General features: G+C 56.7%; 1 protein-coding gene and 1 long non-coding RNA gene across 6 annotated transcripts; both read left to right on the top strand.

Moving 5' to 3' along the window:
- The first annotated feature begins 841 nt into the window (after positions 1 to 841).
- On the top strand, positions 842 to 11,852 carry TSPAN17 (tetraspanin 17). 5 transcript variants are annotated; one of them, XM_045530621.1, is made up of 9 exons: positions 842 to 1,161; positions 4,589 to 4,639; positions 4,729 to 4,875; positions 5,697 to 5,867; positions 7,645 to 7,770; positions 8,904 to 8,951; positions 9,535 to 9,651; positions 9,731 to 9,792; positions 10,645 to 11,852. In XM_045530621.1, exons 1-9 carry the CDS (start codon positions 1,075 to 1,077, stop codon positions 10,790 to 10,792), a joined length of 957 nt encoding a protein of 318 aa, XP_045386577.1. In that variant the 5' UTR covers positions 842 to 1,074; the 3' UTR covers positions 10,793 to 11,852. The 5 variants fall into 5 exon arrangements, with proteins under 5 accessions (XP_045386577.1, XP_045386581.1, XP_045386582.1 ...); XM_045530625.1 differs by having other exon boundaries at positions 961 to 1,161; positions 8,908 to 8,951; positions 10,645 to 10,731; XM_045530626.1 differs by lacking the exon at positions 10,645 to 11,852 and adding an exon at positions 10,426 to 10,479 and having other exon boundaries at positions 961 to 1,161; positions 8,908 to 8,951.
- Positions 11,853 to 23,648: 11,796 nt separating this feature from the next.
- On the top strand, positions 23,649 to 26,288 carry LOC123623476. The gene is made up of 3 exons (XR_006729864.1): positions 23,649 to 23,775; positions 25,597 to 25,752; positions 25,947 to 26,288. It is a non-coding gene; the product is annotated as an uncharacterized LOC123623476 (long non-coding RNA).
- The last annotated feature ends 667 nt before the right edge of the window (positions 26,289 to 26,955 follow it).

Raw genomic sequence — 26,955 nt, 5'->3', positions numbered from 1 at the left:
ATTGGAATTGTTTTTAAGGAGGGCTCCCCTAAACCTCGATCCGCCCCTGTCCTGCCTTGAAGGGACTCATGTGAGATTCCTAGGCACTAACAAGCCTGATCAGGGCCCAAGCTGGTAGAGGGGAGGAGGGGTACGGCTGGGGGGTTTCAGCCAGGGGCTGGGGCATATGCCTCTAGCAAGACTGAAGGGGCAGAGAGCAGCAGGCGTGGCCCCCATGAGACCCAGGTCCTCGTCTGGCCAGAGTATGACCCGGTACAGGCAGAGCGTGAAAAGCGCCTCTGTCTTGACTCCCCTGTAAGAAAAGGTCCTGCACGCGTGTTCGGTTCCATCCTGACCACCATCCCCACCACTTCACCGGAGCAGTTACTCTTCCCCCGGGATGGGCTCCAACAGCCGGCCCGGGCCCAGGGTGGCTCCACTGAGCCTTGCGGGGCTGGAGGAAGTGGGGGTTTTCCAGGCCGCGGTCTTTGCTCGCCAGCAGCAGGCGTCTCCCGCGCGTCTAGGAAGGACGCTGGGGAGCTCGGGGCGGCAGCCTGTGAGGGGCCGAGGTCGGGCCCACGGGCGGGCTCCGAAGGAACGAGGTCTGGCTGAGGCCGTAGCCCGGTGGGAGCCTGGCGGAGCCGGAGAGGACGAGTCTGGAGGAGCCGCATGGCCGGACGGCGGAGGCGGAGCCCTGAGGGGGCTCCGAGCTGCGGGGGCGGAGCCAGGCTCGGGGCGGGGCTCCGAGGGAATAATCCGGCTCCGGGGGCGGAGTCTGGTACGGAGGCGGAGCCAGGTCCGGGGGCGGGGCTCCGAAGGAATAATCCGGCTCCGGGGGCGGAGTCTGGTACGGAGGCGGAGCCAGGTCCGGGGGCGGGGCTCCGAGGGGACAGAGCTGGGCTCCCGGCTAGGCTGTCCGGACGCCGAGGGCGGTCCCTGCGGGGCGGGCGGGGCCCGACCGGCGCTCTGTGTGGCCGCGGCCATGAAGCCGCAGCCGCCCGGCTAGGCCCCGGGCGGCTCTAGCCCAGGGCGGCCCGCGGGGCGCTGGGCCCGGGCCGCGGCTCCGGTTCCCTGGCCCGTGGGCGGCCGCTCACCATGCCTGGCAAGCACCAGCACTTCCAGGAACCCGAGGTCGGCTGCTGCGGGAAATACTTCCTGTTTGGCTTCAACATTGTCTTCTGGGTGAGCGCTGGGGTCTGCGCGGGGCCCTGTGCTTGGGGTGGACGGAGAGGGAGGTTCAGTCCCCTACTGGGGGGGACCACTCCCTGCCTCAAGAGCTTGGGGCTCGGACTGTCCCCCCTACTCCTTCCTCCCACCCCTACTGCGGCTCCCTGGGCTTCCCAAGGGAGCTACGGAGAGACCCGGATTGCTGGCGGGCAGGTCCCCACTTAAGCGCGGGTGTCCCGCTGTAATTCCGAGGCCCGGTGGAGAAAGGGGAGGTGTTTCCTTGAGGCCCCCAGGAGCATGCTAGGTGCGGATCGCCCCGTCTCTCGCCCGGGCCCCCTTGCTACCCTGGGAGGTGGGGTGTGCGCCAAGCCCCACCCCTGGTTTAGTTGGTAGGGAGGAGATTCTGGCTGGAAGGGAATGGCCAGGCCCACTCCTCGGCCTCCTTGCCCCTCTAGCACCTGGTTTCTGCAAAGCGGGGTGGGTGCCAGCCCTCCTCTCGCCCCATTCCGGTACTAGGAAGCTGGCTGGCAGGGAGGGGTAATATCTAGTACTCAGCAGCAGGCAGGGGGATGCCCCCAGTTGAGAGCCTCGGAGCTGGCCCTGGGGAACAGAATTCAACATTCCACAGCTGTCAGAACTGGGGCTCCAGGGCCAGGCCGTCGCTGCCCAGAGAAGGGAGCTGCTGGTGCCCCTCCCAGGGTGGCATCTGGGCCCTGCCAAGTCATCTTTCCCATCTTGCCAAAGCTGCGGCCTCTGCAGTCTCTGCTTGCATTGCCTTGGGTCTAAATGCCAGGGGCCCTTCCACCTGTGTCCAGCAGGACTCATGGCCCTGCCCTGTACCCACGTGCCACCACCGAGGTTATTGTGTGGTGGGTGTCCTCCAACCAGCAGTGCTCAGCTCTGGAAGTTGCTGGGAACATTGGAAAGGAAGCCAGAAGGCCTGGGTGTAGCAGACCTTGGGCAAGTCACCTCTCCCTGGGCTTCAGCTTCCTTGCCTGGGTGGGTTGGATGATGAAGTCTGCCCCTTAGGGCTGTTAAGCAGATTAGATGAGTTCTGATTTGTTGTAGTCTCACGCTGCCTTATTATTATCTACAGTTTTGCAGATGGGGAAACTGAAAAAATAGGCACAGAGAAGTCAAGTCATTTATCTAGGATCACACAGCTAGAAAGTACAGAGCCAAGGTGACAGCCCAGTGGGCAGCGACTAGAGGTGAGGCAGAGCAGTGAGCAGAGGTAACCGTGAGAGCCACGGGGGAGAAGGCTTGGAGCCCAGGTTTGTTCCAGGGCCTGGGTGGGGGAGTAGGGGTAGGGAGCTAGAACTAGAAGGCCAGGGGCCTGGAGCTGAGCATTTGGGTTTTATGGTCAGGCGCCGTGGAGCAGTGAGGGCTTCAGAGTAATGGGTCTGATCTGGCTTTTGTACTGGAGGCAGCACTGTCTGGCTGCCATGGGGGGGTGGGCGAGGGGCAGGGCCTAGAGGTTGTGGGGCACGGGGGAGGGCTTTGGCAAAGCTGGGATGGTGGGGGTGGGGAGAGTAAGGAAGGCTCCAGGGAAAGTCCTGAGGCTGAGTTGACTGGGCTGGCCCACTTGGGGAGGTAGGGGAAGGTTTCAGGTTTGGGTCAAGGTGGCCTAAGGACAATGCCTATGACACAGGCCCACAGATGTTTTTGTTTTAATGTCAAGCAAACCTTTGTGCAGCCCCACTCAGAACCTGCTAGTGGTTTCTCATGGCTCCTAGAATACTGTCCAGACTCCTCCCCACGACTTCTGGCCCTGTGGGGTCTGGCCCTGCCACCCTTCAGTTTGTCCTCACACCACCAGCCATGGTCCTACTACCTCAGGGCCTCTGCCTTCGCTGGCCCCTCTGCCTGGAATACTCTCCTCCCTCCTGTTCCTTTTCATCATTCAAACCTCAGCTAAAATGCCACCACCCTCCCTGCTGCCCTTTCTAAAGCACGCCCCCAACCTCTAGTCACTTCCATATTGTATCACCCTGTTTGATTTTCTTTAAAGGATAGGTTAGGGCCTGAAATTTCCCTGTTTGTTCACTCACGGCCCATCTCCCCGCCAGGGTGGCGCTCCATGAGGGTGGAGAGCCTGTCTGTCCCATCCGCCAAAGTCATCCCAGTGCACAGAATGGTGCTGGGAACAGGGATGTGTTTGTAGCAGGCAGGGTCTGGAACTAGTGCAAGGTTTGGGTGGAGATCCGGACACACTGGTGTCTTGATGGGGTGGCGAATGAGCATGAGGAGGAAGGGCAGGAGGAGGCCAAGGTTGGACCCAGGGCAGTGCCCTGTAGGGAGGGCAGGGGAAGGCAACATCCTGGGGGAGGGGATGGGGTTGAGTTAACCAAGGAGGGGTTCAAGAAGGAGAAAGTGGCGGTCAGTGCCTTGTCTAAACGCCCGGGACAGGTCAGGGGCATGAGGCAGGAGAAGTGATGTTTGGTTTCACATCAGCAGACCCAGCATGGGGGAGGAAGGGGAAGACTGTTTCCAGAGAAAGAGTATAGCAGTGGGGGGAGCCCAGGCTCAGGGAGGGGAAGGCTCCTTGACCATGGCTGCTGCTGAGGGGAAGGAGCCTGTAGAGAAAGCAGGTAGATGGGGGTGGCCTGGGGAATAGGGGTCATGGCCCTGGGCTTGGGTGGGAGGGGGCTTTCCGCCCCTGAGACTGGGCACACAGGCATGAGGTCAGGCCTGAGGGTAGCCGTCCTTGACTTCTAGGGCTCTTCCCAGTAAGGAAGTGAGGCAGGATGCTGGGAAAGATGAGGACAATGGAGGGGCATTCGGGCTGCCCTGGTGGGGAGTCGGTAGCTGGTGTTTAGGAGGTCCAGACAGAGCTGTGGCCATGTGTCGTCTAGGGCAAAGCCACTGGCCCAGGCAGAGGCCCTCAACCGGACCCAGCTCTGCACTGAGAGCGCTCATCATGCAAGGGTACTTGGTTGTGAGCCACAAAACTGACTCTGGCAGACGGAGGTCAAGGTGGTGGAACAGGGCAGGGAGGGGCATTGAGGGGCATAGGGTGACAGTCATAGGGCTACAGGGCAGCAGGAGGGCTGGACTTGGGGAGGGACAGAAAGGAGGCCAGTGGCCTGGAACCCCAGCATGGACGGGAGGCAGGAGCAGAGGCTCAGGATGCTGCTACTGCTGCTACTTGGCAGGAGTGTCTTGGCCACTGTCTGTTCTAGCTTTGAGTTCTGGGAAGAAGCCCCCGACGTCCACCCCGAGGCTAGGGGAAGGTCAGTCCTCCAGGCTGTGTTGGGGGGGGGAGTGGGGAAGAAGCACTGATATGTGCTCTTGGGAAGGTGGGAAGTACCCTGGATACTGTTCACAGCCTTGGTGCCTCTTCCATTCTCCTCAGCTTCCTGAAGGCCTGAGCATTGGGAGGGATGAGCGAGGGTCCTGGTGCTGGTGCCCAGCCCTGAGCTCTTCACTGCTGCCCTTGCAGGTGCTGGGAGCCCTGTTCCTGGCCATCGGCATCTGGGCCTGGGGTGAGAAGGTAAGGAGTGGGTGTGGTGTGGGACTGCTGTGGGGCAAGGCGGTGGGAAGGTCGGCCGCCCACACCTGCCTCTGCCCCCACTGGCACAGGGCGTTCTCTCCAACATCTCGGCGCTGACAGATCTGGGAGGCCTTGACCCTGTGTGGCTGTTTGTGGTAGTTGGAGGTGTCATGTCGGTGCTGGGCTTTGCTGGCTGCATCGGGGCCCTCCGGGAGAACACCTTCCTGCTCAAGTTTGTGAGTGCCCCCTGCCCTCCGAGATCCACTGGGACCCCAACCACCTCCCATCCACCGACTAAGCACTGACTAGTTCTTGTAATATTATAGGTGCTTAGTAATGGGGAGCTTTATTATTGTGTAATAACAGTGATAATTATTAGATTTGTGTTATCTATATTTATTAGGATCCTTTCTGTGGTATAGTAAATGACTGAAACCCAGTGGCTTAAGAATAAAAGGGTATTTATTGACTCAAACAAGAAAAGCCCAGGGTTGTGCTGGCCACAGGTGCATTTTGATCTAGGGGCCACCACAGAGTCATTCAGCCTGGTCTCTCTGTTTCTCAGCTCTGTTCCCCATGGGTTGGCTCCATTCCCGAGGGGTGGCAGGAGGCTCAGGAACAGAGCTGGCCTCCCTCTGCCCTCCCACGAGCTCTGACTCCTCTCTCCTTTAATTGTATCCCCTTGGCTCTGATTGGCTGTCTCTGGACCAATCCCTGTGGGCAGAAGGGAGACAGTGCTCTGATTGGTGGGCTTGTGGCACACCCCCTCCCGTATCTGGGAGTGGGGAGAGGTGGAACTAAAGGTTTGCATGGAGGGTGGTTTTTCAAAGAAAGCAGGGTTTGATTACCAGACTAAGGGGAACGGATGGATAGGCAAGAACAGCTCAGCCTTCTGCCACCACAGAACAATACTGAAGTAAGAGAAGGTGGGGACTCTGGGCTCCCTTGGTCTTGGTGGAGGTGGGGGTGGAGTTCTTCCTTGTGGCACCCCCAGGCTCCAGGAGGTTGCCAGAGCCCTGCCGTTCCAACCCCCACCATCTGTGTGCCCCAACCCTAGTTTTCTGTGTTCCTCGGCCTCATCTTCTTCCTGGAGCTGGCAACAGGGATCCTGGCCTTTGTCTTCAAGGACTGGATTCGAGACCAGCTCAACCTCTTCATCAACAACAACGTCAAGGCCTACCGGGACGACATCGACCTCCAGAACCTCATCGACTTTGCTCAGGAATATGTGAGTCCAGCATCCAGCACGGCCACACGTAGGAGGCACCTGCTGGCCAGACGAATGAGGGAGCAAGTTCCCTGCGTGCTGGGACCATCTCCCAGGCCAGCAGGCCCCAGAGAGGAGACCCAAGAGTGTCCCTGTCCGAGGAGAGCCAGCCCCTGGCGATCCCCATGGGTCCCCATTTTCCTTGCCCTGTGGGAACACAGCCTTGGGAAACAGAAGCCAGAGGTTCCAAACTGGCAGCTCCCAGGCTGGGCCTTACCACAACCTAAGTGGAGGAAATTTGACATAAAAATATACATTTCCCCTTCTACTAAATCCTGGGCCCACAATATCAGCTGGGCTAGTACAGGGGACTCTCTGCTGCTGTCCCCAGCACTGTGTATTTTATTCCATGTCAGTCCTTTCTCTCTTTTCTATTATGTGTTTGGCCTCTGTACATATTCGGGTTTGAGGTCCCTGACTGGAGCTCTGCCCTCAAGCTTGCAAACCTAACCCCTGTGAGGAAGCAGCCAGGCAATAGCTCATGAAATTCAAAATGCCTTACACCTGCACGTTCCTGCCCACTCACACCCAGCCCCACCCACCCACGGCCTCACACTCACTCACATCCACACACAGTCACACCTGATCACACCCACTCACGGTCACAGGCCTTTGGCTCCATTCACCACCAAGAATCAGCTCTGGGGTCCAGAAGTGGACCAGAGTCCGTGCCTGCTTCGAGGATCTCTCAACCCAGACATGTTGCCGGGGGTTATGATGTGATTAATTCATTCATTCAGCACAGGATTGTTATGGGCCTACCGTGTGCCAGGCCCTAGGCCCTGGGCCCTGTGCTGGGGATTCAGTGGTGAAAAAACTGGGACCTGTCCTCATGGGCATGGCAGTTGGGAGAGACATGATAAATAAGCAAACAAACAAATGTGTGTGTGCACGTGTGTGTGTGCATGTGTAAAATTGTAAATTGAGGTAATGAAGGGTGGAGAGAGGAAGGCCTCTGAGTGGTGACCTTGAGGCCAAAGGAGGAAGAGGAGCAGGGGCTGAAGGGGGAGGGGAGTGCTGTGCTGTGGGAGCAGCTGGGGCCGAGCAGGTGCAGGGAGGCAAGTGCAGAACAAGCTGTGCTCCGGCCGGCTCACGGCCCAGGCCTGCCCCGAGCTTGAGCTGTGGGCTGCCCCGTGTCCCCCACTAGACCGTGAGCTCCTTGGGTCATCGCCATGGCCCCTGCCCGGGGAGCAGCTCGGGACATCCTGGGTAGGGGTGATGGGGCTAGGGGCTGATGCCAGCAGGCATATAGGACGTGGGTGGGCTGGCTGTGGGGTGGCAGGGAGGGGTGGTGGGCAAGAGTCCCCTCCTGTCCCTGCGCTGAAGAAGAGAGGTCTTTGTAAAGTCTCTGAGCAAGTGTGGGGACACCCAGTGCAGACACACAGTTCAGTGGTATCTCTGACCCCACAGGGCCGGGCCCAGCACCCATGCCTCAGTGAGGGCCAGAGGAAGCCACAGTCCTTGACCGGTATCCTCGGCCCCTTCCTTCCCTTTTTCCAGCCTCTTGGGTTGGGGGCAATCTCAGGACCCCTTCCCAGCACCCCTCGACCTCTGTCAGCCAGAGGTTGGGCCCAGGCCCGGCCTGTCTGCTGTGGATGGGGGAGGTGCCCACCTGCCTGGCTGTCTCTAGGTCCCCTCCCAGACAGCCCTGTCTCCCCACAGCTGGGTCTGGTCCCCAGAGAGGGTGAGGCTCCTGGGGTAGTCCTGGCTCACCCAGAGCTCTCCCCTGCCCCCCCAGTGGTCTTGCTGCGGAGCCCGAGGGCCCAATGACTGGAACCTCAATATCTACTTCAACTGCACTGACTTGAACCCCAGCCGGGAGCGCTGCGGGGTTCCCTTCTCCTGCTGCGTCAGGGACCCTGCGGTAAGTGGGGCTGGGGGAGGAAGGGTAGAGGTGCTGCCATGTGCAGACCCCATCTAGGACCCGTCCCCTGCTGCCCCCCAAGGGCCCTGCTCAGCTCTACCCTGGGGTTGTGAGTGTTGGGGGCTGTCCTTTTTCATGGAGTCTCTGAGGGCTGTTGGAGCTGGTGCTGCCCTCCCTGCTCAGCAAGACCTGTCTCTTTGATTGTGGCAATTTGGAAATGGCAGGGCACAGGGGATGGGGACTGGCCCAGAGGCCTCCTTGCACCCTGTGTTCCCAGCTAAATGTCTGCTCCTGGCTGGCTGGAAGGTTGGCCAGGGGCTGGCATCCCTCACATTCATGGGTGTATGTGGCAGGGGTTGTCTGGGCCACCACCAGTCACCACCCCACTGTGCCACCATGCTGGGGTGGCAGGGGGTGGGGGGCTCTGACCCTTTTATGGCTTTTTTCATTGCAGAAACCTCTCATAGTGACACTTCTTCAGTCACAGTTCATCTGGGGTGCCAAGGGCCAGGTTTCTCCCCATTCTTATAAAACTCCAGCAGGCAGGATTCCTAAACAGGAGGCAGGTCCAAGCTGGTGTTTGCAGCCATGTGCCTGGGTGACTGAGAAAGAGGCACATGGGCCTCTGGGAGCCTTGTTTAAGAGTGGTGGCTATTGGCCGGACACAGTGACTCACGCCTGTAATCCTAAGCACTCTGGGAGGCCGAGGTGGGAGGATCACTCGAGGTCAGGAGTTCGAGACCAGCCTGAGCAAGAGCAAGACCCCGTCTCTACTAAACATAGAAAGAAATGATCTGGACAGCTAAAAATATACAGAAAAAATTAGCCGGGCGTGGTGGCACATGCCTGTAGTCCCAGCTACTCAGCGGGCTGAGGCAGGAGGATGAGCCCAGGAGTTTGAGGTTGCTGTGAGCTAGGCTGACGCCACGGCACTCTAGCCCAGGCAACGGAGTGAGACTCTGTCTCAAAAAAAAAAACAAAAAACAAAAAAAACCCCCCAGAGTGGTGGATGCACAGAGTCTGTGGTTCCACCTGCTTCCTCTGAGAAAGAAACGCTGTCGCGGTGCCTGGGCACCACGGACCCCCATGGGATGCCCCCTTGCCAAGTCGCTAACTGGCCTGTTTCCCCTCAGGAAGATGTCCTCAACACCCAGTGTGGCTATGATGTCCGGCTCAAACTGGTAAGAGGGTGGGGACAGGGCTGGGGCAGCTGGGGATTCTGGGAAGGGGCGGGAGGGCTCTCCCGTAGCTGCTGTGCGAGGCCTCAGGCACTCTGGGGAGAGGGAGCCGAGTCCTGGGAGCCCGCCGGACGCCAGGCTGGTGCGGCGCTGTGGCCCGGGCATGGCTGGGTGTGCTCGTTCCCACTCCGTTGAGCACTGCCAGGTGTCCAGCACTGCGCTAGACACTGGGCATCCAGGCCTCATAAGATGGCAGAGTCTCTGCCCCTGAGGAGTGGAGGGAGAAAGACCGTAGCTCATAGGTGAAGAAATGTGGACAGTCAGGTGACAACTTCAGCTGAGAGCTTGGAAGAAAATAAGGGAGGTGATGGGAGAGGGGCTGGGTGGCCAGGGAAGGCCTCTCAGAGGAGGGGTGTCTGTGCTGAGACCCCACGAGCCGGCTCCTCGGAGGCCCCCTGGCAGCACTCTGGGGAGTGGGCCTGCAGCTGGAGGTCAGGGGCCGGGGGCGAGCCGGGTAGGGAAGGAGCGGGTCCGAGAGGAGGCCTGCAGTGACAGATGGCTGAGCCTGGTGCTTGCATGTCCCTAGGAGCTGGAGCAGCAGGGCTTCATCCACACCAAAGGCTGCGTGGGCCAGTTTGAGAAGTGGCTGCAGGACAACCTGGTCGTCGTGGCCGGGGTCTTCATGGGCATTGCCCTCCTCCAGGTACTGCTATGGCTCTGATGCCCCTGCCCTTGCCCGGGGCCTGCCCTGACCTTGCCCTCACTTGCCCTGTATCTTACAGATCTTTGGCATCTGCCTGGCCCAGAACCTTGTGAGTGACATCAAGGCAGTGAAGGCCAACTGGTGAGGCTGCCCCATCCATGGGCACATGCCTGGCCTACACAGGCCTCTGGGGCCCCCCTGCCCTGGTCCCTCTTACTGTGCTCCTGATGGACAGACAAGGCTGCAGGAGGCATTTCTGCTTGAACCCGAGCCCCAGGGGGGGCCGTCGTGCTCCTGCGCTGCCTGCCGACCGAGAAGCCTCTGTGGCTCTGCCTGGGCTGCTTGTCTGGGAGCTGTATGCATGGAGGGCGTGTACGTGTGTGCGTGTGTGTGTGTGTGTGTGCATGCGTGTGTGTACACGTGCATACGCATGCACAGGGGAGCCACAGTCTCGGTGGTGTTGGGGTGGGGGGCTCTCGAGGGGACTAGGAAGGGCGCAGCTCGGAGGGTGCAGGCCAGGTGGGGTGGGAGGTGCTGCTATGGGGGCTGCCAGCGTCCTCCTGCATCCCCCGCCCAGCCCTGGGACACATTTCCCTGTGCGAGGCTGTGTGGGGCAGCTCGCGGACACTGCTGTTGCCCAGGCCCCTGCCTCACTCGGCCCCAGAGCTCTCTTTACTGGCTGTGACCTTGAGCCTACCAGGAGCCCACCTCAGCCTCAGTGTCCCAGACTCTGTAATGGGCCCCAGAGTTTTCTCTCTCTTGCTTGCCTCTCAGGAGCAAACATGATGATGGCTAGAAACTGCTCAAATAAACAAAATTTTGAAAACCGCTGGCTCACGCCCACCATCTTGGAGGTTCTGCCAGCTGTGAGGCCTCAGCAGAACTCTCCGCTGGGACTCCTGGCCTGGCCCGGCCCTGCCAACATGTTTTCTCCAACCTGGGTGGTTTACACGTCTGAGCCAGCCTTTAAAACTTGGTGTATTTCACATAAAGGTCCACATCCACGACTTCTCTTGACAAACGACCGTCTGGCTACACTGGCTCTTCGGTGGCAACATTACCCAGGACACAAGCTTCCCTGGTCACTGAGGGCCCACCTGGCCTGTCGGCTCACCTAAGTGCCCTGCCTGGCTCCCCCTGACCTGGGGGGTTATTCCCTGCACACCAAGAGGCACAGGGACATGAAGGATGGGGAGGCTGAACCCTACCCTGAAGAGGGTGCAGCCTGGAACAGGTCCAGCCCTTCTGGGGACCGAGGTGGGTGCCAGAGCACCCAGGAGCACTGAGGGGTGGGCTGTGGGGGAGCCTGCTCGGGGGGCTGTGGATGGCCGACTCCCGGGAATCAAGTTCAGGATCTTCCCGTGGCTGCAGAGCTGCCCGGTGGCCACCAGAGGGCGCGCCACCACAGCACTCCCGGTCCGGCGTCGCTCCTGCCGCAGTGCCTGCCCTGCGAACCAGCGCTTGGGCTTCCGGGAATTGGGGAATTCCTCAAGAGCGAATTGGCCCAGGCTGGGGAAGCCTGGCTGTGTCCTCAGCTCTGCCTCTTAACAGCTACATGAAGGGGTGTGTGTGGAGTGACCGGGCCCCACCTGGCTGGGCCGGGCCCAGCAGAGGTCTGCAGCTCGGGTGTCCCGGGAGTTGGGTGTCACGTCCTTCGAGTGGTGGGCCCGCTTCTCGGTGACTTTCCAGCTGTTACTGGAGAGAGAAGACATTGCTCTGTGGTGAGAGAAACATTTGCACAATCTAGTTGATAATGGCAACTTGCCTTGAGAGATGGGGTGTGGTGGGGGCAGCGGGGCACAGATCCCACCTGAGGGTGGCAGCTGCCACAGTCAGTTGTAGCTAATTGCTGTGATACGGGAACGCAGGTCTGATGTCAGAAATCTGGAGGAGCCAGAAATACAGATTTTTATGTGCAATATCCTGATTTTTAAGTTGTTGGCAACTAATTCTGTAAACCAAACAAAGGGTGTAGGGTCTGGCTTTGGCCCCTGTACCACCATAGATCCTTCTGGGACAGTCGCCCGCGGGGGCCCTGGCTGCTCTGCATTCAGGGGTGCCGGGTGCTGTGCCAGCTGGGCAGGTGTGGGGCATGTACCTGTGCCGTGGCTCCTGGCATAGGCTGCATGGCATGCTGGGGTCCCTGGCAGGCACTGGCTGTGGGTGGTTTATACAGGCAACAATAAACTCAGCTCACAATATCGTGCATATGTCTTGCATTTTCTAACTTTAAATGCTTTTTGCTTTCATTTTCTCCCTAAGCCACATAACACCCTTGTGAGGTGGAGTTTCTTTGCCTGATGAGAAAACTGGCACTCAGAGAGGGCAGGCAGGTGGCCCAGAGTGCAGAGCTGGGGGCAGGTGCACCCATCTGACCCCCTCGCTGCAGCTGTGCACCACACCACCCTGCCTTCCTAGATCGGGTGAAACCTCTGTCCTCAGAAGGGCAGTCATGGAACAATCATTCCCCAACGGGAGCTAAGCACCAGCTTGGGGGTGGAGAGGGAGAAGAGAGAGAAGGGCAAGGCCCCCGCACTCTTGTAGGGGGGCACAGAAGACAAACAAGCATTTTGGTCAGTAATGTATGCCTGCGGGGAGCCTGGGAGGAGGGGAGGGAACCATCTCTGGGACACTTTGTGGGCACAGTGATCTAGATTTTGGTACCAGCTTCCATAGAGGTCCTGAGGCCAGGCTGGGCTCTGCATGAGGTAACCTGGGGTGGCTGAGGTGGGGGAAGGGGCAGAGGACACGGATACAGGGCAGTAGTGGAACCAGGATATATTTGGAGACAAGGTTGACAAGAGAGGATGGGGTTGATGGGGAGGAGTGGTTGTGACCTTGGCTGGAGACCCAGAGGTTGTGTTCTCCTGAGCTCAGTCCTGCTACAGGACATCCATCTACCCATTCTTCCTCCATCCATCCATCCTCCATCCTCCATCCACCCACCCTTCCATCCATCTATCCATCTACCCATTCCTCCTCCATCCATCCATCCATCCATCCCCCATTATCCACCCACCCACCCATCCACCCGTCCACCCATCCATCCGCCCACCCATCCATCCATCCATCTACCCATTCCTCCTCCATCCATCCATCTGTCCATCCCCCATTCTCCATCCACCCGTCCATCCATCCATCCACCCACCCATCCATCCATACATCCATCTACCCATTCCTCCTCCATCCATCCATCTACCCATTCCTCCTCCATCCATCCATCCCCCATCCTCCATCCACCCACCCATCCACCCATCCATCCATCCACGCACCCACTCATCCTCCATCCATCCCATCCATCCACCCATCCATCCTCCGTTCATCCATCTACTGTCATTCACCCAAGTAGCCTCTGGCTCCAGGCTGGAGTTACTGAGAAGACTCAGGCTTGCCCCTGCCCTTCCAGAGCCCAGTCTCTTGGTGGAAGCAGACAGGGAACAGTTGCTAGTGGTGCAGTGTGTTGTGGTGACAAGAACATGATCACTGCTAGGTGGGGTTTTGGCATGGTTAGAGACAAATTTCCTGTCCCCAAAGTAGAACTCTTTGTACCAAGGGGCCCTTACCCACAAATAATGCAACCTCTTCAGATATGCAAGAAACACAAGGAAGCTTGTAAGGCTGCCCCCTGTTCATCCATCTGGGTGGGTCCCTGGGCCATGGGGACCAAGGCCACCCTCCTGCTCTGTTAGGATAGGGTGCACACTGGTAGTGGCAGGGGTGGGGATTGTCTGGCAGCCTGAGAGTCCCCAGGAGCCCTGGGCTGCCTCATCTACCAGCAGCTCCCCCATCAGCTTAGTAGGAGGCCATCCTGTGGCACCAGGCTACCCCAGAGGGAGAGAGGGAGAGGGGGAGGAACTGGAAGAGGCCAAGAGCCCAAGCTGGTGGCTTCTGGATCTCTGGGTGAGGTGGTCAGATGGATTGTAGAGGCCAGGCTGGGGGTGCCAGGGAGGCTAAGGCCACGTGTGCCTTGGAAGCAGCCACTCCCAGTGACCACCAGAGGGCACTAAACTGCAGCCCCAAGCACAGCAGGCTGACAACCCGCAGGCAGGAAGGGCTGCGGGGGTAGGCTCCTTAGGGGCAACCCCTAGGGCCAAGCAAGTCCATGCCCCCATTCCAGAGACCTGGGGGCCACCCTGTTGGTGCCAAATCCAGGCTTTACCACCCTCTGCCCTCTCTTCCCCGGGGACTGGAGCACACGACACTGCCTGCCCCATGGGTACCTCTCCCAGTGCTCAGCGGGACCTGAGCTCACCTGGGCTCCGCGGGTGGTGCTGTCTGCCAGGAAGAGATGCGGAAGGGGGGGTAGCGCCCTCGCGTCACTTTCTCTAGGAGGCAGAAGCAACGTGCTCCCCCATATACACCTCCACCCACTCATTCAGCCAGATTTACTGGGCACCTACTGTGTGCAGGCATGTTGTAGGCACTTGGGCTACACATGGGAACAAAACAGAGCCCACAGTGCAGACCAGGGGATGGCAGACTGTCTGCAAAGGGCCAGACGTAAGTGTGTTAGGCTTTAGGGCCCTGCGAGGCCCCGCCTCACCTTCAGGGCAGAAGGCAGCTGCAGGCCAGATGAGAACAAACGGGAGTGGGTATGTCCCGACAATGTACTTAGGGACCCTGAAATTTGAACCTCATGTAATTTTCATGTGTCATGAAATATCATCTTTCTTTTCATTTTCTTTTCTTTTTGTTTTGGAGACAGAGTCTCACTCTGTTGCCGGGGCTAGAGTGCTGTGGCATCAGCCTAGCTCACAGCAACCTCAAACTCCTGGGCTCAAGTGATCCTCCCTTCTCGGCCTCCCAGAGTGCTAGGATTACAGGCGTGAGCCACCGCGCCCGGCCTCTTTTGATTTTCAACCATTAAAAAACATAAAACCATCTTTAGCTCTTGAGCTATATAAAACCGGGCAGTGGGTGGGACTCGCTTCATGGACTGGAGTCTGGCGACCGGGCGGGCAAGGCAGGCAGAGGCGAGGCACACCTGTCGGAGGGGCAGGCGCTGTGGGACCGCTGGAGCGGGCAAGGGGCGCAGGGCGGGTGGGGGCTCTCAGGGGGGGCCTCCCGTGGAGAGCGCCAGATGGAGCATTTGAATTTTAAAATATTTTTGATAGCACGGGGGAAAATAAGAGCCCATTCTACTTAGAAAATGGACGGAACTCGGGTTCCCATTTCTGCCCTATTCTGTCCTCCCCACCCCAGTGTGCCATCGCAGTTGTGGGCTATGTTACGTATCTTCCTGGACCTTATATATTTTCAAACTTTGGCGCTCATCTGGTGTCCCTGTAAAAACGCTGAGTGTCGCTGCCTGTGTGCCCTGATGGCAGGGCAGTCCCCATCTCACTGCAGCTTGCATTTCCGCCTCCCCACGATGTGTTTTGAAGACCTAGCCGTGCCCACGCAAGCGCAGCTGGCTCCCGTCATGACTGCAGGGGTATCCCCAGCAGGGAGGAGCCGGGTTTGCCTCTCCACCCGATGGATGGGGGACAGGCGGGCTGTTCTGTGCTAAGGCTCTGGTTCCAGGTACGGCCAACCCCTCTCTTCTGGGGTTCTGGCTGGAGTGGCCACTGCCTTGCTGGGCAGGAGGAAGAGGGATACAGGAGAGGGTGGCCCCAAGTCAGGGTTGACGGCAGAGGTGGCCCCAGCAGGTCCGTGCGTGGGCCCAGGGTCCTCATTTCTGCTCCTCAGCCCAGACATTGGTTCGAAGGGCAGCACTGCCACAGAGCTGGGGACCCACACCTCAGCCCATTGGAGGTGTGAAAGCCATAGAGTGAGCCCTGTGGCACTGCCAAGGCTGTTGACATGGTAGCGTCTCCCTGGTCCCCTTGGCAGCTATGCGGAGACACGGGGACGTCAGCACCTGCATGCAGAGGGGCCTCTGCTGTGGCCCAGGGATCCAGCCCTTGACTGGGGGCTGCCATAGGTGCCCGGAGGCCCGGACGCACCTGCACACCTGGGCCTTCTGGGGATCGTCCCTTCTGGGAGGTGGTGCTCTAGGTCTGCCCCACCACAGGGCTGCTTTCCTCATGGCCAGACCCTTCCCAGGCTGCTCCAGCGTGCTCCTGTCCCAATCTGCGGGACTCTCCCCAGAATCACGCCTGGGGTGGGGGTCCCCTGCAGAAAGGTCACATGGAATTCCAGTCGGCTCGCCCAGAGGCCACCATTTGCCAAGTTCCTCTGTGTGCCTGGTCATGCTGGGCTCCGGGAATTCGGTAGTGACTCCAACACATCCATCCCTGTCCTCAAGGGGCTCGCAGCCTGGAGGATGCGGACGGCATGTCACCAGTCTTTAAAGGTGATGTATTTGTTCAAATAGTTGGTACAGGCAGGTGTTAAAACTGCAAATTGCATGGAAAGATAAGTGCAAATCCCTTCTCACCCCTGTCCCCCGGTTCCCTCCCGCTCCCCGGGACAGCGGCTGTGGCCAAGTCCTGTCTGTGCCCACCCAGAGATGGCCTACGCATTAGAAAGCAGATCTCCTTGAGAATCAAAGCGAGTCAGAACAACATCCACGGACCTGCATGCTCACCGGAGCTCTGTACACGATGCTCTGCTGTCTGCATTTTTCACTGGCTGGCATTTCTGGGAGATAAGTACATATCGGTATGTATAGATGCACCCAATTCTTTTCAACAACAGCACACCAATAATAATAGCAAGGATTTATACTTACTGTGTGCTGGACACTCCTAGGAATGCTTGATGTATCGTAACCGATGAACTCCTTGTAGCAACTGCAGGAGACAGGTACGCGGCAGCCTGCCTGACAGTCGGAGCGCGGCCCGCTGTGTGGACCTGGCAGGATTGACTCAGCCCTCCCGAGGGACATGCAAGGTGTTTCCAGGCAGTGAACGTATCTCCATGGGATAAATGCCTGGAAGGGAGCTGCTGGGTTAAAGGGCATGTGCATTTTTAATTGAGGTAGTTATTGCCAAATTGCCCTCGCAGAGGTCAGACGATCCGCAGCGCAGGGGTAAGGGGTAACGTAAGGCCGCACCTTCCCTCCCGCGGGCAGCGGCCAGGGCCGGCTCTGTGTTCACCCACCCATTTCATCTTTGCCAATCTGGTAGAAGAACACGATCTCTCCTCGTGGTTTTCCTCTGCATGGCTCTTATTATGAGAGAGGTCGAGCATCTTTCCGTGTAGATCAGAACAATCTAGTATGGGTGGGATTACAGACAGCCAGGTGGTGGGCGGGGAGCCAGAGGCCAGAGTGGCCTTCTGTCTGGGGAGAGGGAGCTGGTGGTCCAGGAGCCTTGGGGCCCCTGGGGTGTGGGGCAGACACAGGCAGGGCACTCTGGACAGAGGGAAGGGCCTGAGCAGCGGCTCAGAGGGGTGGGAGCCAGGGAGGGACCGGGCCTCTCGCCCAGCCAGGTGGTGTCCTCAGCTCTGTCACGTAGCCTGAGCTAAACTGCGGTTCCTGGGGGACAGGATCCTCCAGGACCCCCAGAGGCAGGCTGGCCACCAAGCGTCCAGCGAGGCAGCCCCCACTCAGTCTCCACCCCGGCCCTCCTGCCCCTCCCGCCCGCAGCGGCAGCGCGTACATCCTCATCAGCACGGTTCAGCGCCCCGCGCTGGTAATTGATCTCCCTGCGGCCGGGCCTGGACAGCGGCTAATGGGGATGAATGGGGCGGGAGGCGCCGCTGAGGGACGATCACCCAAGGCCCACACTGGGCGGAGGGACGGACAGGAGAGGGAGGTGCGGAGAGCAGGACAAGTGGACAGGTGGACAGAGTGGCCCTGGAATTCAGCTGACACTGGGGCAGGAGCAGGCCCTGGGGCCAGGGGCTGGCCTAGGAGGTGGAGCTCGAGTTCTGGGATGGCATCGAGGAAGGCTAGGCAGTGCCCTGGTCAGTCAGCGTGGGGCAGGGAGGGAGACATTTCAGGGCCAGCTTGGGCAGCCATGGGCAGACAGGGCTCTATTGCTCGGGGAGGCAGTGGGCATGAAGTGCTTACCATGTGCAGACACTGCCAGGCACTGGTGCCCATGCAAGGAGACCAAGACAGCCAAGATCTTCTTCCATGGGTAGGGAACATAGATGGTGACATGATGCAGGTGACAGAACTGAGGTACTATTTAAAAAGAGTTCTGGGGAGGTCTCTCCAAGGAGGCAACATGTGAGCTGAGGCCTGGATGGTGAGAAAGAAAAGCATTCCAGGCAAAGGGATCAGGCAATGCAAAGGTCCAGAGGTAGGAATGAGTTTGGGCATTTTAGGAAAAAGAAGGGGCCATTGTGGCTGGAGGGTGGCCCACGAGGAGCACATGAACTGGTAAACTGGTGGCCGTAAAGCAAGGAGAGTCATGTCGAGGCCAGAGCCTAGTTGCGAGGTCTGAGGGGTCTTGGCAGACAGGCCTCCTTTCCTGAGGTGGTGTTGGCCACACACAAAGGCAGAGAGCAAGGTCCTGCCTGGGTCAGTTGCGTCCAAGGACCCGGGGAAGCCAGATGTGGAAGACACCCATCACTGCCTGGTCACTGTGCATGCAAATGGGGCAGGGGAAGCCCCCAGGCGTCCCGGCCAGCCTCAGCCAGACCTAGAGGAGACCCTGGGAGAGGCATCCAGTCCCTGCCGCACGCACGGCACTGCAACCTCCTGCATCGTCTAACTTCTAGCTGACTTGAGAGCCCAACTCAGGGAATTGTCCCAGCAGCTAAGATCTGTTAATGGGTGTTAAAGTTATACAGCGAAGCTCAGTACCAAAGCAGGATACAGTCAGCCTGGCAGGAAGCTGCAGCACTCTAGAATTTTTTCAGGGTTTTAGACATAAAACCCACATATGTTTTTTATGGGCAATTTAAGTAATTTTTAAGGGTGATCATGACTATTCTTTCGATTTTTGCCATATGTGCTGACCTCACTGTGGAATACCCAGAGTGGATGTTGCTGTTATGGTTTGTGGGGCTGAGGTGTGCCCTGGACCCCCCCTACGCAGGTGCTCACAAGCCAGGAGAGGGGCTCACGAGCGAGGACCACACCAGACTAGTCCCATCTCAGAAGACATGGTCACAATCCTGTGTCCTTGCTTAGGGAGTCCCCCAGGGATTCCCCCAACCCAAAATGCCACCCCCCACTGACTCCTGGTCGTTTCTTCACATCCTTGGGGGATCTACTCAAATGTGTCTTCCTTTACCAGCTGTCCCTGGTCCTTCTTGACCCCTCCTCTAAGCTTCTACCTCTACTAGGGAAAAGTATATTGTAGCTTTTGTATTACAGAGCCCAGTAATATGTAATCTAGAAAAAGCATTTGATAAATTTCAGCATCAATTTATGATTTAAAAAAATCACTCTTTCTTAGGAACCAGACATAAAAGGTAATTTCATTAACCTGACAAAGGACATCTACCAGACACACTGAATATACTTAATGTTGAAACATTAGCAGCACAAATAGGACAAGGGTGTTGACTCTTTGTAATGGAGTGCTAGCCAATGCAATAACACAAGAAAATAAACAAGAAGTATAAAGATGAAAAGGGAAGAGACAAAGGCAGGGACTATCTCTTTCCTCTTGTTTCCAGTTAAGCAGGTACTTAATATATTTTATTAATATTAAATTGAAGAAAAATTCATTGTGTTCACAAAGAAGATTCTTGAAAGAGGCAGGGACAGAACTGATCCTCTAATAGCTACAGTCTGAAGAAATTCGCTGGTGCTCAAGACGTTTTGTTGATCATGGACCTGCCGAAAAGATAGACACAATAATACTTCCCTAAGACCAGAATGGAATGAGCAAGCTCTTGGGATGCCAGGAAAAGAGTTTTCACAATAATTGGTGTTAACCCTAAAACAGAGACAAGATGCTTAGGTCAGTGGAATCTCTGTGGCAAGGGGGATAGATGGTTCCTGGATTCTGGATTGGGACCAGGGAGTTGGGCAACAAGTCAGGCAGTGTCTTCTAGCCAGTGGGAGGTGCAGGGAGAAGAGGCTTGGGCCCCAGGAAATCTCCTTGCTCTTTCGCCTGGGCTACTCAGAGTCAGAAGTTTCATTTCCACTTCCTGTCTATCCTCTGCCAGGTTTGGGTTCTTGATGTGTATATGACACACTCAGGAAAGTAGGCCTGGCTCAAGGCAAACTGGGTGTCAGGCACCTACTCTTTCTGCCTGGCCCCCATCTCTCCCTCCATCTTCTGGTGATGGCACCTGGATTTTCCTTTTGGAAGGAGCCTCCCCCACTCGTGGTCCATATTGTTCAAGGGGAGCAGTCACAGGACCCAGGCCTGACAGCAGCATGTTCCATGCCCTTGGCCATGGAGAGGTGGGCAAAGAATGCCTGCTCCTGGGTCTTTGCTGGGACAGAGACACTCCCTCCCCTTGGAGTTCTGAAGCTGCTGGTGACCATTTTCCTGCCCATGGTCCCAGAGTGAGGCCAACCCAGAGAAACACTGTCAGGACAGGGTGGCCAACCTTGGCTTGGTGACGTCACTTGAGCCCCTCCCTAGGTGTAGCCATGCCTTATGGCAGAGCTATTGTTTTGTCTAAGGGGGCTGAGCTGGGTTTCTGTCATCTGCAACCAACAGTCCTGACTGACACAGCAGGACAGAGAGGCAGATGTTGAAGGCCTGGGTCCAAAATGCTCTCCCATGGGTGGGGCGAGATGAAAACCACTTCCGAATGTGGCCCAAGCTGGCCATCCCTCCCTCTTTGTCTGTCCTGTACTGACCCTTCCAAGGGAACTGGTCCCAAGATCCCAAGAGAAGCAGAGGAATGATCAGACATCATGCCAAGTAGTTTTTGTAAAGTTAAATTAATTGAAGTATAATTTGCAAACAATAAAATCTACCCATTTTAAGTGCATATTTCAATGAGTTTTATAAATTTATTTCCCCACATAGACACTATAGTCAAGATAGAGAACATTTCAGTCACCCAGACAGTGTCCTGTGGCTCCTTCCCTGATGCCAGACAACCACCGAGCTACTTTCTGGCACCGCAGGTTAGATTTTTTTCTCTAGAATTTCATAAGCAGTCAATCCTCTGTATTTGCAAATTCCATATTTGCGAATTTGCCCACCTGCAAAAATTTATTTGTAACTCCAAAATCAACACTCAGGGTGCTTTTGTGGTCATTCATGGACATTTGCAGATCTCTGAAAAATTTGATTCATTCGATGTGCGTTTCCAGCTGACATTGAACAAAGAGACACTCTGCCTCCGTGTTTCAGCTCTCAGACAAAACAAGTGTCTTTTTTGCAGTCTGTCTAGTGCCACTTTTTCCACATTTTTGTGTTTTCTGTTGGGAATTTTGCTGTTAAAATGGCCCCAATCATAGGGCTGAAGCGCTGGCTGGTGTCCTAAATGCAAGGAGGTCGTGTGCACCTTACAGAGAAAATGCATGAGTTAGAGAAGCTTTGTTCAGGCTTGTGTCAGAGTGCCGCTGGCCATGAGTTCAGTGCCAATAAATCAACAATATTTGTTAAATAGGGTGTCTTTAAACAGAAGCACACATACCACCAAAGTATGGATTGATCAGTTGACAAGAATATGGCGAGCAGAGGCTCGCAGGAACCCCACCCTGCATTTGCCTGGGGGTGATGCTTCAGTTCTGGCGAGTTCAGTGTTCCCGGGGACCTCACAGAACATTACCGCAAATAATGAATGATATGTGGAATCATACAGATGTAGCCCCTTGAGTCTGGCTTCTGTCACTTAGCGTGATTCTTCAAAGACTCGTCCGTGTTGTCGGGAGGGTCAGCATTTGCTCCTTTATTGCTGAGTAGTGCTCCACTGTGCACAGATGCCACAGCCCCTTTATTCATGCACCAGGTGACGGAGCATTTGGGCTGTTTCCAGTTTGGGGAGATTACGAATAAAGCTGCTATGAACTTTCATGTACAAATCTTTGCATGGACATATGTTTTCATTTCCATTCCAAGTATTTGCATATGAATAAATAAATTTAGTATTTGTTTAATGCTTATGATAGCTCTGTGAAGTAGCCTCATTTTATACATAAGGGTGCCCTGCAGAATGTCACGTGGCTCACAGCAACTGTCACTGGCTCGCACTGCCTCCTCCCTGGTGGAGGGGTCCTCATTCAGAGCTAGCCCCTTGGTGGGGTGGGAAGGCCTGGGCTCTGTCACTGTCTCTCCACGGGCCTTGAGGTCCCCAACTGCAAAGTGTGCAGCTTCAGTCCCCAACAAAACCCGTCAGCTGTCCAAGCCTGTGATTCTAATCCTGCTGTGAGCCTGCGCAGTGGGGGTGGGCTGTGTCCCCAGCCCCAAAGCAGCCCTTTGGAGGCCAAGCCAGGCTGGCCTGGCTGGTTGGCTTCCAGGGCTTCAGCTGTGGCAGATCCATTCCACCTGTGTTTGTTTTGGGGGCTCCTCCTCCTCCATCATGTGCAGAGGATGGAAAGTGGGGACTATCCCCCAAGGCCTTATGCTGCCTAAAGGAGGGCCACATGTCTGGGGTGTGGCTAGCCAGCCCAGCTCTGTCTGGGGCCTTGTGCCCTGACCAGAGTCCTGTTACAAGGCCTGAGAAATGGCTGGAGCTGGATCCAAGCAGCCGTGCTCCTCGTCCTTCCCAGGGCAGGGTTTCTGTGTCTCCTGTCAACTCCGTGAGCCGCCTGACAGCCTCCCAGTGTATTCTGGAAGGTTTCTGTTGCTTGCAATCGGTTAACCTTGCATCCCGTGGCTGGTGTTCCTGGCCCTCAGGGATCGGAGGCTTAAGCACCAGCTTGTCTCTTAGGAGACTCTACCCTGGACTCTGCTTCCTGCCCCTTCTTGGCATGGGGAAAGCCCAGGAGAGGGGCAGTCTGGTACTTGAGAGCAACCGGTGAAGAGGGAAGAGTCTCGGCGTCCTGACTTGTCACTTGCCCTCTGGGGCTCGTCTTCCCCATCTCTAAAATGGGTACCTTACTCCTCTTCCATCCACTGTCACTGATTGCATCCCTGGGCTGGGGATCTGGGGGGGAGAGAGAGGCAGACAGTCCCTGCCCTAATGGAGGGGAGGTGGGCGAGGAGTTGCTGCAGCTCTGTGAGATGATAGGGAAGTCCCGATGCCTTGGAGACCAACCTGGGGCATTGTCCTTATCTGGTCAGTCCTTGTGCCAGAAACGGACTTTAGCCACCTTAAGCAAAGGGGAATTCATGGGAAGGAAAGGGCAGAAGTCAGGGCAACGCTGGGGAGCGAAGTAGTGAGAACTGAGATGATGTCTCTTTGGGTGTGGCCCCCAGGAGAAATTCTGCTGAAGATTCAGAATCGCAAAGAGGGTGTGCCTGGCCTCCCCAGCAGTGCCCACGGGCGGGGCGCTCCTGATTGACAGCCTGCCACCCAGCCTGTGGTGGGCAAGGGGTGAGTCCTCCCGCGCTGCTCTCCGAAAAGGGGGGGGCAGTTCAGGGAAGGCAAAAGTCACAGGTGTGCCCCGGTTGGGGGGGGTCGGGGAGTGGTGCCAGGCAAGGGCTTACAGGAGGTGCCTCCAACCCAGGGAAACGGAACTGTACATTGCAAGAGGGAGAAACAATGTAAGTCCTCACTATTGTCATCTCAGAAAGGGCGGTGGCCTCACCTGCAGCCCGCAGCTAGGGAGCGGAGCGGCTGCTACTGGGGAGGGCGTCCCACCTCTTCCTCCTGTGACCCGGCATCTGAGCACGGGAGGGGCTTCGCGCACGTACCCGAAATGTACATGAGACGAATGAAACAGCGCAGGTGCTTCGGGCAGTCCCACTTGGCCGCTGCCCGCCAGGAACGCAGAGTGCAGCAGCCGGGACAGAACAAGACACAGGCCACGGGCCCTCACTGAGGCTGCAGCGGGGGAGTGGGAACGGCCGGGGGAGGTGACCGCCTAGCCCGGCAGGCAAGGCTGTGGCAGAGAGGAGAGCATTCCCGGGGGCGGGGGGACGGTGGGTTTTGATTCTGCGGCCCAGGCTCTGCCCTGGGGACCTGGGCGGGGGCCGGGGGCTGTTCTGCTAGTGGGGGCTGGACAAACGGCGGCGGGATGGAGGCGGGGCAGGAAGGGGAGGGTTGGCCGGGGGTGCGGGAGAGGGAACGCAGGCCCCGCCGACTGCAGAGGACACCCCAAGGTTACCTTGGCCTGTGGCTCCGCGGCTCAAGCTACAGCCAGCGACGACAACGGTGAACCAGCAGCCTCTCCGAGTTTTATTATCATTCAAATGAGGACGTGGAGAGGTATTTCATTTGATTGGTAGAATAATAGGAGCCATTTATCTACCTTCTCTCAACCTTTCATATCTGTTTCACTATTTTATGGGATCGCATACATCATAGTAAAGGCAAAAATGTATTTTTTTCCCTTGACTTGGGGCTGGGGGGGGCAGCAGGGATGGGGAGGAAGCTCTCAGAGTGGCTGGCAGGAGCTGAAGGAAATGAAATCGAAAAAGACTATTATTGGTGACAGACAGTTACATCTGAAAGGGAATAAGGAACTCCCCAGTGCAGTGCGGAAGAGCAGTTTTAAATGGAAGATCTAACAGCCTGCAGCTCAGGGGCCACCGAGGGGCAGAGCTGTGAAGGGGGCCCGAGGGGTGGGGGCCAGGGGGCCCTCCAGGGAGGCCGAGCAGCGAGGCTGGCACAGGGCATGTGGCCCAGCTATGGGAATTCTTTGTCTTTCTCCAGTTATAAATTACGCGTGTCATTCAAGCATTTATTCTGCTTTTGAAAAAATTAGAACATTACAGGGAAAGCCTCATGCACCCACCAGCCCCAGTCCCAGGGCGTTCTACCCTTCCCAGAGGTAACTACTATTAATATTTTTTTCCCTCTTGATTTTACAAATATATAGATATCTTAAAAGAAGGAATCCTCTGTGTGGATTTTTTCCCCTCTCTTAAAAGTTACCATACTGTGTCATTCAGCCTCTTGTGGTTTTTTTTCACTCAAATATGTTGTTGAGCCTGTTTGCTCAGATCCCCGTGGGTCTGGGCCATCCCCAAGCTGCCCTGGGCTGCTGTCTCTACGATCTCGATCTCGTGGTTAGCCACCCAGTGCCCCCTGATGAACACTGGGATGGCGTCTAGCTTTTCACAATTACAAATGATGCTGCAGGGGGCATCCTTGTCCTCTTCCTGGGCACCTGGGCCAAGCTTTCCTGAGGTCGGGTGAGCTGTGAACTTCCTGTTGGGGAGACGGGGCATTGTCAGCTGGAGGGGACACTGCCTAAGTGCTGTCACCACGCTGTCTGAAGCGTCTCCCGCTGCAGGGCTCCAGAAGGCTGGTGACCTCGAGTGGAAGCACACAAAGGTTCACACACAAGGGTTACCCTTGTGGTTGTCTTGGGCAGCAAGTGAGTGGCAGAGAGGGGGCACTCTGGCTGGATAGGGTGTCAGAGCAGAAGTGGGGGACCAGGAGCTGCAGGCGTGACCCCACCAGGTGCAGGAGGGCGGGATTCCAGTGAGGTTGGCGAAGGGCAAGCAGGCATGATCCTGCAGGCGATGGTGGGGGCCGCAGGCCCGGGCTGGAGAGGGGATAGAATCAGAGGTGCACTGCGTGGCTGGCAGCGTGGCCTGGCCAGCAGGGCCAAGGAGGTTCGGTGAAGGCAAAGCCTGAGTCTCTGGGTGGTGCCAACACAGGGCAGGCTGTGCAGAACATGGGCGTAGAAGAGTCCTTCAGGGGCCCTGGCTCTCTGAGGGCTGCAGAGAGACCGACTGGATCCCACTGAGTGTGGGAGACTCATCTCCAAGCCCATGGGGTGTGGGGACGAGGCTCCCACTCAAGCTCCCGGGCGTGGGGCAGCATTTTGTCCCAGCCCTTGGGGATGTGGGGGAAGAGGTAGCGGAGTGGGGGACGAGGTAGGAGAATGGGGCAGTGGCCTGGCGGGGACTAGGCTCTCCATCCTAGGAGAGACTCTGGCTCCTGAACCCTCCTAGGAGTCAGGTTGCAAGGATTACAAGGAGTTCCTTTTTTTAAAACAGCTTTATTGAGATATAATTCATATACCATACAATTTGCCCACTTAATGTATACAATTCAATGGTTTTGGTATATTCACAGATATGTGCAACCATGATCACAGTCAATTTAGAATATTTTCGTCACCTCCAAGAGAAATCCTTTAGCTATCATCCTCCTATCTCTCCAACCACTGACCTACTTTCTGTTGCTGTCGATTTCCCGGTTCTGGATATTTCGTATGAACAGAGTCACACGGTAAGTGATCTTCTGTGCCGGCTCCTTTCGCCTCGCATAATGTTTTCCAGGCTCATTCATGCTGGAGCGCGTGTCAGTGCTTCATTCCTTTTGCATCCGAGTGATGCTCCACTGTGTGGACCGACCACATTCTGTTTGCCCATTCATCAGCTGATGAACATTTGAGTTGTTGTTACCTTTTTTTTGGACCGCAGACAGTCCCCAGCTTATGATGGTTCGACTTACGATCTTTGACTCTGAGATGGTGTGAAAGCAACGCGCACTCAGTGAAACCACACTTCAAGGACCCAGACGACCATTCTGCCTCTGACACTCAGGGCAGTATTCGGTGAATTACACGAGCTATTCAACACTTTATTATAAAATGGGCTTTGTGTTAGATAATTTTGCTCAACTGTAGGCTAATGTCAGTGTCTGAGCATATTTAAGGTGGGCTGGGCTGAGCTATGACGTTTGGTAGCTTGGGTGTCTTAAATGCATTTTTGACTTAAATTTTCATTTACAATGGATTTATTGGGATGTGACCCCATCGTACATCGAGGAGCATCTGTGTTATGAATAATCTGCTGTCAACATTGGTGTACACGTTTCAGTGTGGATATATGTTTTCGTTTCTCTGGGTGCATTCCTAGGAGTGGAATTGCTGGGCCGTTTGCTAACTCCGTACTGGGGGAGCTGCCGGACTGTTTTCGACGGGGGCCACGCCCCTGTACATTCCCAGCCGCCCCACACTTCTCACCAACACTTGTTATCTGACTTTTTGATTCTGGACATTCTCATGGGAGGGGTTGCTTTTTGAGACAACTTCAGAAGCTGGCGGCAGAGCTTGGTGCACCTCTGGGCTCCAGGACCCTCAAGAGTCTGGGTTGGCTTTGTCTCAGCCAGACCCTGGCCATGTGAGCAGCTTCAGGCACTTCCTGATCTGACCTTGGGCCTCGGAGCCTCATGGGCAGCAGTTCCTGCAAAGCCCAGGCTGCTCGGAGTGGCTGGCTTAGCTCCTTCGACTTTCAGTTGTGAGCCAGCACATTTCCTCTTGTGATTAAGACAGTCACAGGGGGGCTCTGGTCACTTGGAACTGAAAGATACTTGACTGACGCCATCCGTCCTTCTGAAGACCTCAGAATCTGGGAGCCTGCCAGGGGCCAGGTCACACTTCCTGACACGAGTAGGCAAAGGAGCCCGTTGTCTGGAATCTGCAAGCTC

This window comes from Lemur catta, chromosome 18, assembly GCF_020740605.2.
Source record: "Lemur catta isolate mLemCat1 chromosome 18, mLemCat1.pri, whole genome shotgun sequence".
NCBI classification, from domain to species: domain Eukaryota; kingdom Metazoa; phylum Chordata; class Mammalia; order Primates; family Lemuridae; genus Lemur; species Lemur catta.
This window is presented reverse-complemented; position numbering and strand designations above follow the sequence as displayed.

Excerpts from the sequence above, each read along its gene's own strand:
- TSPAN17 (XM_045530621.1), top strand. The coding sequence starts at position 1,075 with ATGCCTGGCAAGCACCAGCACTTCCAGGAACCCGAGGTCGGCTGCTGC. Across the intron at positions 1,162-4,588 it reads GCTTCAACATTGTCTTCTGG|GTGCTGGGAGCCCTGTTCCT; the intron begins GTGAGCGCTGGG and ends CTGCCCTTGCAG. Across the intron at positions 7,771-8,903 it reads GCTGCGTCAGGGACCCTGCG|GAAGATGTCCTCAACACCCA; the intron begins GTAAGTGGGGCT and ends GTTTCCCCTCAG.